A 9,002-nucleotide genomic window follows, 5' to 3' on the forward strand; every position below is an offset into this window, starting at 1 on the left:
CTCATTCTCCTTCCCGTCTACATGACAAAAGAACCAGCAGTTGCCTGGGAGACTGGCTTTCATTAGCTATGTGATAAAAAAGATGGATTCTCTCTCTCTCTTTCCCCCTCCCTTCTGAACGTAGAGACAAGCTGAACTCGTCAGTCCATCCAGCCAGCAGAGTCCCGCTCTCTCTCTTTCTCTCTCTCTCACTCTGTCCTGGGCCTGGAATACCAATGGGGTTGTGGGGCAACAGCGAAAAATACGTCTTGAAGGCAGCTCTTGTTCCACCCCCAAGGACTGGCCAAGCCAATATTTTCACAAGGCGAGAAAATCCTGGGGTCAGCGTAGACTTCGTCACATTTGGCCAAGAGCACACTCTTCTCTCAAAGGTTCACTTTCTTTTTTTAGCTTTACTTTCTTTCCTTAAAACTGTTACACTGTTATACACTGTATACTGTGCAAAGAGAAGCATGTATGTATGTATGTATGTGTGTTTCTGCGTGTGTGTGCACATTTGTATGCACTTTTGTTAATTCATGCAAGCATGAGGGTGTGTACATAAGTAAATATGTATGCATATGCGAGTACTCATTTACCATTGATATATTGGAACGACTGAGGTGCCAAGAGCAGAAATAATCATCCAAGATGTAAGATACAAAAATTAATAAACTGAATGTTGAACACAATGTGCATGTGCTTCAGGAAAATATATCAATTGTATGAATATTCACTTCCAACAACTTATTCTCCGAGGCTGCCACATAATTCAAATTTTCCTATAAATATGCTTCTCCTAATGTGTACAAGTAACGGATTATAAAAATGAAAAATGAGTATAAAATTTAAATATCTATTGTGGTTTTCATACTTTTAAATTAGGTATAAATATTTAAGATGTTGTTGAATTTGTTTTTCTGTTTGTTGCTATGTTTTGGGGTTTAGGTGTTCCTCGAATGAGAGAGGCTGGGTACCATCTCAGAGAAGATATCTCCTTACACAGAGCTGTCACCAGGGCTGGGAAATAATGCAGGCATCACGTTACTGCAGCTTCTCACCTAACAAACACACCTTATAATTATAGACCTGCTTTCAGGAGGAATGCTCACTAGAAAATAACTCTGGGCGTACGTGACGTCCCTACCTTTCATGTTACATATATAGGTCTGTCGGTCTTTGTGTCACATCAAGGCTTAGCATAAATACCTGTTTGGTAATCTCCCTCTGTTTAAATGCACGTACGATGCCACACACAGAATCAATAAATGGGGATGAGTGTGGTTACTAGCATCTCCAATAATAAATAACATACATCGCTATTACCTAATGCATAAATAACCAATGGAACATTTTGTTACAGGAACACTCAGAAACACCCAATTTTACCTCAGAGAATACATAACGGAAGTATTACATTGTCTCACTTTCCAAATGGTGCTTAATTTTGTCACTTTTAAGTTTTTCCATTTTTTTATTTGCACATTGTTTCCTCTCAGCATCAGCTAAACTCATTCTGTTTTTAAAGTAAGGGAAAAAATACATTTCCTTCAATTAACCTTTCGCACAAAAAGTGTCAGGAGTGAATAGTGCCCTAAATCAGTTTCTACCCATCCCTCATTGAGATTGCTTCGTTCAAGAACAAAATCAAATAATAAATAATTAATCAGAAAACATAAATAAAAAATCAGTTGAAGGTAAATGTTGCTGCACAAAGAAGAGAAGTTGAGACATGCCCCTTGCCGTCTGGTTCTTTTAAGAGTGCCACATAAACCTGTCACCTAAACTTCTGGCACAATGGCGTAGCCAAGAGTGGACAGAGAAAGACTCTAAGGTTGAGTAAGGCCAAACAATGCAGAATATCAGGACATGGGACAAACATCTTTCTTGGACCTCACACGAACCCAACAAGAGGTGCCAAAGCAGACTCCAAGGCCCGCAATAATCTAATTGAGCACAGACAATAGGGGTTAAAAACTGTATCCCTCACTGTTGAGACTCACCTCTGAAAACATGAAGGCGCAAATTGCGAATGAGAAGCGCATACAATCACAAAGCCCTGAGTGGCCTATATGGCCCTCAATTCATCCCATTCAACAAACACAAGCCACACTACCAAATGGGCCAGAACAAGAAAGCCCAAATCAACCGAAACAAGCGTCCAGGCTATGTGAAAGAGAGTCTCCAGAAGCAAATCTCTTTAAAGTATTTTATTGTAAATAAAACTTAAAAAGAAAAAAAGAATGGTTATTACAATTGCACACATGAAACTGCATATCCCAGCATAAGAAACCAACACAATACAAAGAAGAAGGAGAACACAATGACAAACAAAATAAACAGATTTTCAGAGATGATGCATACATGATGAGAACTTTGAGGAGATGGGAGTGCGATTTAAGCTGCACTAGGATGACAAAGTGGCCCCCTCTGCGCTTACTTCCTATCAGGGTGAGCTGACAGGGAGAGCATATGGGAATCTGTGTTTTTCCATTTTCTTGAAAAGCACTGCAGCCACTAAAATTCCCATGGACCTATCGAAGAACAGATTGGGTATGTTTTCATGCTACAAATCTTTAGCCAATAAGAGCCATCCTACACCAGACCAACTGTAGAGTTATTGTTCTCACAGAAAAGTGGGGCTTGATATTTTTAGTCAATTATTTCATAATTATATCAAGAAGAAATTTTTTTTTTTCAGAAGCAGTTTACCTAAATAGGTAATACACACACACCTCATATTCTATACTGCACAAAACACTAGATACAACAACACTCATTTCTCACAGAGATAGATGTTACCAAACACAATATTTTAGTATTCATACTATGACTGCATTGTTATATTCCAATGACCATTCAGGTTTAATTCTGTAGTTGAGTCAAAATTTTCCACAAAAAGCAAAGCAAATGTCCCTCCCATAAGTCCTAGTTGTGGTCCAGTCACCACAAAGCTGAAGTCTGCATATTTTCAAGCCAAGTTTGAAGACACAAATTTGAGTATTCAGTAGATATATGGGACATCTTATGTAAAAAGACATACCCCAAGCCAGATCAGAGCGCATTTGGTGATCCCTAAACTCCATATTAAGACATAGTAAGATTGTGAGCTTACAATGCTTAGTCAGTAAGTGCGCTAGACAATACAGTCACTACAAGCCCTGCCAGTCATACTTTGTACCCTTTTCGACATGGCACATTGTATACGCTTATGATGTGTATTCTGAGTATTCCTCAGTAATGGAGGTGCTTCTGAGGATAATTCCTTGGCTTTAGCTATCCAAATGCAGAAAAGCTATCATTTCAGTTAAATGAAAGTTGCATAAGCTCAGTCTGCTGTTTGGTATTCAATGTACTAAGATATATTTCCATATATATATATATATCCTCCACAACTGTAGTATCATTCTGGAATTACTATTTTTGATCCTTGATTAATTTTTCAGCCAAAAGAATCCAGTGATATTAATGGTCATTAATTTACTGAATGCTCATGTCCTGTCAAAAAGAACACACTTGCTGACTGCCTGAGATACGTCATATTATGCCATATAACTGTCTTTCCATATGTTTGGGGGGGAGACAGGGTTTGGGGGGGAGACAGGGAGACATGTCACTCCAATATTTCCATATGAATTAACTGTCCCAGACAACTAATTTATATGAAAATATTGGGGGTGACATATTTCCCAGTCTCCCGTCTCCCCCAAAGTTGAAATGAAACCTACCCCTACTGTATGTGCTTTATACTCGTTTGTGTGAAAACATAGTATGTCTCGTGTTTTTTCCCCCCTTTTTTCTGCATAGTGAAGGGCCATTTATCATTTGCTGATATACATTCTGAAAGCAGGCAGACCTATATAACAAAACAAAGATGCAGCCACTTTCAAACTGTAATGATTTGGCACATTTTCTTTTTTTGATGTCATTATTACTATAATAGCCTACTATTGATACAAGTAATTATAATTCACCATGGATATCATTTGCCCAACTTGCCCCTCTGGGTCCATACAGGAGATACCCATCATCAGGTCACTCCTGACAATAAATCAGTCAGTCCCCTCTGACTTCCAGGGAATTTCCAGAAATCCAGCATGGCTTTTCAGCCTTACCAAAGGCAGACTGGTGTGTGACAACCAACATCTGGAAAGCACTACGAGTACTTTCTCTTTTTCAGTGTCCATGACAAAGAAGGTTTAACCTTTGTAAACTCTAATATTGCATTCTGTCATTGCTGTAATTGAGACTTGATGATTACATGTACACGAATATGAACAATCATGATACTCACAAATGGTTATAGCTGCAATAACTTTGGAACCCTTAGACACAGCAAGTAAACAAAGACAAAGCCCTGTGCACTTTTTCATATAGAGCACCAGGCAACCTCATTATCCTGATTCGGAGGCAGGACTAGCCCTGTGCATTTCCTGAAATGCCTTATCCAAGTATTCACTAACTTTCATTCAGTATTAGAATGGATTTCTTGAAAACACATTAGTAAGACTCCAGGTCTACATGCAGTTTGCATTCAATGTTTGTACAACCTTTTTTGGGATATTTTGAACTGCGCTCAATCTCAAGAGAACCAGCACTTGACAGTTCGCTGAAAATGACAACTTGAACAGTCACCATCTCAAATATCTGGATGGCAGGCTGATGCCTGGAATGAATGAGAATGTGCATAGAGAGGTGTAACAGTCTAGACCTCTCTGTTTTCTTACAAGTCAGTTTTCCCTGGAAGGGAGTGGGAAGGGACGCCTTTTTCTCAAAGAAAGGACTCAATCTTACTGCTGAGGTCCCCACTGAATGAGTCTCCGAGGTCAAGCAGCTGGTCGAAGTTTACTCCGGAGTTGCAGAGAAAGTCGGTACGTTTATCCAGGCCTCCCTCGTCTTCTTCAGGCCAGGGGCTCTGCAAGAATGCGGTGGCCAGGAACGTCTCCTCATCGAAGTCCAAGCTGCTCTGCTGGGTCTCAGAGAGGATGTGGCTGCCGCTGCTGTCAGCGGAGGCCTCCAGGGGGCTCCACTGCTGTGGGCGCCCAATGTGCCTGCCCCGCACCGTCAGGTCCTCGTCCCGCTCCATGGGGCTGAGCTGGCAGGTGCTGTCCAGGCTCAGCTCGCCACACAGCTCCGAGTCCAGCAGGGCGTCCCAGTCGAAATCTCCCTTCAGGGACCCCAGCTCCTTCTGTTCATCGACACACAGTAAGGGGGAGCTGGAGCGCCGAGGGGCTTTCACCACTGATGTCCTGCGCAGCATTGGCTGCTTCCTCTTGTAGCCACACCCCTTCCCTGACAACCAGGCCCCAGACATGCTGCCCTCCGCACTGCACGGGTCCCAGTTCTGGTCTACCCCTGTGGCCTCTTCGAATTCTTGCAGGAGCTGCTGGGACTCTGGGCTGATGGACAGCTCTCCTGGTCCACTGACTGCTGGCAGGGAACCCACAGGGCGAGCCTGGAGCCCTGGCCTGACCCTGGCCTGCAGGGCAGGATTGATCTGCACCGGGGGCAGACGGCGCTTTTTGTAAGCGCCACTCAGCAGCCGGTCGGCGTACTGCGGGTCAATCTTCCAGAAGCCTCCTTTACCTGGCTCGTCCTTCTGCCGTGGGACCTTGATGAAACACTTGTTCAAGGAGAGGTTGTGTCGGATGGAATTCTGCAAAAAGTCAACATTAAGAGGAACAAATTGCGATTAAGAATAAAGAAGATGATTCATTTGGATTGCAAAATAAAATGTATTTCAATAATTGCCATTGATAATCCCGGTCATAAGAGAATGCTGTAAATATTGTGGTTAAGACCATAACAAAATGAAAATTCTGCACAAAAGAACCTTGAGGTCTTCAAAAGACATATTTTACTGGTAAGACCTGTATTCTAGTTTTCAGAATTTATCAAAAGAGACGTACTAATGTGCAATAATGTCTTTTTTTCTTTGCTCTTTAGAAACTGAAGAGAATATTAGCATCATAAGACTGGTTAAATATTATTAAAATCATGCTTTCATAACAGAATTTCCAGGGAATGTACCTAATAAGAACTGATGAACCTGGGAGTGTGTGGCTAAATGGGGTAAGTAATGATTTATCAGAAAAATGAATAACAGTTCTGGAGTGTTTTCAGTGCACTTCCCTTTAAATGATAAACCTACTTGCTGTAGGTACTTGTAGCTAAAACCTGAATTTGTACTTTCATCTCCACAATGAGAAAATCCCACCCCACAGCCGATTTTCTCCTCGCTGAAGCAGAAAATCTGAGAGCATTGGATTAAAAATAAAAAAAGTGAAAATACAAGGCCAGTCAGGATGATGTCTTCAGTAGGAGGATATTGGCCGGTGGGGATCAGCATGGCTGTTAGCCTACAGCTTCCCAAGCATGGCAGCCAGCCCAGAACTCTTAACAATATCAAGCCTCACAAAAAAGTCCTACTGCTTCCCGTAAAATAGCATTGTGCCCAGCTGCAACTTGGCCCCTCTCCAAAGCACACAGACCCCCCCGTGGGCTGCAGCAGATGCTGAAAGAGTGCCCTACTCTGTTTGGCGAGAGTAAAAACGGAGCAGACAGAAAGAGTTTTGCTAGAACAGGGCTGAGGCACCTGTCTTCTGCTTTGAATTGAGGTGTATTTTCATTTTATCATGCTAGCCACAATAATGCTCAAGGGCCATTAGAAAAAGAAATCTTACAAATACTCTTTTTCTCAAGGTGTGCTTATTTTTGCTTTTACCTGTAGTCTTTGTTCCTGTAGTCGTATGTGTATAGTGAAGTATTATTACAGAACAGTCTGGAAAACAGCTCCAATGCAATTACAAACACCCTTGGAAATGGAAACATACCCCAAGTTTCTATGTGCTCCCTTTAGCCACTCACCTGCCAAGTGGGATCTGCATGGCGGAAGTAGCAGAAATTGTCAGTGATCCACTTGTAGATGCAGGACAGGGTGATCTTGGACTTCTTGCTGGCTTGCATAGCCATGCATATGAGGGTGGCGTAGGAGTAAGGTGGCTTAACATGGGGGTTGGTCTTGTAGTCCACCTCTTCTGGGCAGTGGCCATAAGTGACCAAGCCTAGGAGGGCAGATGAGGAGGGGCCCCTACAAAAGGCAGCAGACGTGGGCTTTCCTGGGGTATGGGGCATCCCCATTGACGCTGGGTCAGCTGCCATGGGGGAGGCCGGAGCCTCAGAGCCCACCAGGCGCTGATGCCCACAGAGGGGATGCTGGTTCTGGCCGGAGAAAGGCACCTGTTGGTTTCCACTGGCATTTATGATGGAGAACTCTTGAAGCCACTGGAGGCTGGTCAGGCTGTCGTCCAGGCTGACTGAGCTGCTGCAGCCATTGCTGCTCGAGGTGATGCTCCCATCCAGCTCCTCAGCCTGCGCAGCTGCAGTCACCACCTCCTCCTCCAGCGCCACAGAGCCCTCAGGCCAGGTGTCTGCACAGCTCAGAGTCAACATGGCCCACAAGTGTCCCAGGCTCTCTCTTTCACCAGCTCCCCAGTCACCAATCTGCCAATTGGACAAAGCTTCTGTAAACAAGGCCTGACAATTCATACATAAATCAATACCATTAAAACCTATTGGAATTTTGCAAATGTTCAGGTACTCATTCCAAGTTAGACTGAATGTTGGGGTATTGCTTAGATCAGGTAAAGACCTGCATTACAAATGTACTTCAACATGTGCCACAACAAACACCGCTCACAAAAAAGACTGTCTTGGAATGCTACAGCCTCTTGTTCAATTGTCCGCATTGTGGAAGTTCATGGAACTTTCCTGAAAGTCTCGAGGTTGCCCCCCTCAGGCCTGATGCGTTACTCACAGACATCGACGTACTGCGCCAATTAAACTTAAACAGAAATTGAATTACCCTCCGCAAGTATTGTATTTAATATTCATGTATATGTATTTAGGAAGGTAAATGTATATTTTTTTAAAGAAATCTTGTTCATTAAAATGATTCCATCAGCAATCAATGAAGGTAGTGCACCTGCGCAACTAGAAAAAGGATAACAAAAAACAATGATGATAATAATGGCCAAAGATAATTAATCTCTGGATTAATTAATTCTTTTAAACGTCGTAGCTAAAGAATTTATTAGTCTCTTGATTCATGATTCGTTTAACAGTTAAATGGCTTACCAGTTATCAGTGTCGGCTATTCTGCTGACAGGTAATTCAATTTCTGTAATCTAGCCAATGAGCCGATGTAATAGCAACAACAGCAGGTATTTCATTATTTAGCTAGCAATAAAATAGATACGTCGTCACTCACCTTCTGTAAAGCGTAGGCTATTAGAAATAAAAAATAAGGTATAGCCTACTGGCTCCTGGTAAAATTGTTGATGTGGTGTTTTTTAGTAAAGAAAGAAAAAAGAAAAAGTTGCACCTGTTGCCAGTTGTCTGCTTTTGTGAAAATCCAAGCACTTGGTTGTATCGACCACTTTGTAATTGCGGGTCGCAAAAAATGGTATCTTTTCAACGATTGCAGCAGCAGGAAAGCTCTCGGGGAGCAGTTTAATACCTGCAACAAGAGGTTTGGCCGAACACCATAGAAACGGCACACCCCCTTGTAAACAGCTTCCCGTTCTTCCATTGGTTTGAGCGTTGCTATAGCATTTCTTTTTAATCACTTTCTCACTTTTGGTTTGTCCTACACCAAGTGAATTCAGTCGGATGGTGGAGGGGGATTTGTTGAACTTTAACTTTTTTCATGCAAATCGGTAGGATATGGAGCCAGACAGTCAGACAGGATAGAGGAGAAAGCGTAAAATTAGGGGAAAGAATCGGTATGGTTTATTGCCACATTAGTGGAGGCACGACCGGGCTTTTCAGTGACACCAGATTATGACGTGTAAATCCTAGAGTGTAGTGGGACAGTGACATTTCAAGAAAAATAATTTCTGTTTTTTGGTTTGTTTTTTTTGTTTTTGGACATGTAAATACTCTTTTATTGTGTGTGTGCTAATTCCAGTATATTTCACCATGGGCTATTGGAAGTTGCAGAATATTTAAGCAACCAAATCAAG

At 42.3% G+C, this 9,002-nt stretch overlaps 1 protein-coding gene across 2 annotated transcripts; it reads right to left on the reverse strand.

Moving 5' to 3' along the window:
• Nucleotides 1-2,181: 2,181 nt before the first annotated feature.
• On the reverse strand, nt 2,182-8,496 carry foxj1a (forkhead box J1a). Of its 2 annotated transcripts, none has more exons than XM_064323166.1 (3): nt 8,249-8,496; nt 6,847-7,515; nt 2,182-5,635 (listed from the first exon to the last, which is right to left on the reverse strand). In XM_064323166.1, the coding sequence occupies exons 2-3, from the start codon at nt 7,429-7,431 to the stop codon at nt 4,751-4,753; spliced, it is 1,470 nt and encodes a 489-aa protein (XP_064179236.1). In that variant the 5' UTR covers nt 7,432-7,515; nt 8,249-8,496; the 3' UTR covers nt 2,182-4,750. The 2 variants fall into 2 exon arrangements, with proteins under 2 accessions (XP_064179236.1, XP_064179235.1); XM_064323165.1 differs by having other exon boundaries at nt 6,847-7,482; nt 8,249-8,495.
• Between the last annotated feature and the right edge of the window lie 506 nt (nt 8,497-9,002).

Source organism: Anguilla rostrata, chromosome 2 (assembly GCF_018555375.3).
Source record: "Anguilla rostrata isolate EN2019 chromosome 2, ASM1855537v3, whole genome shotgun sequence".
In the NCBI taxonomy this organism is placed as follows: Eukaryota; Metazoa; Chordata; class Actinopteri; order Anguilliformes; family Anguillidae; genus Anguilla; species Anguilla rostrata.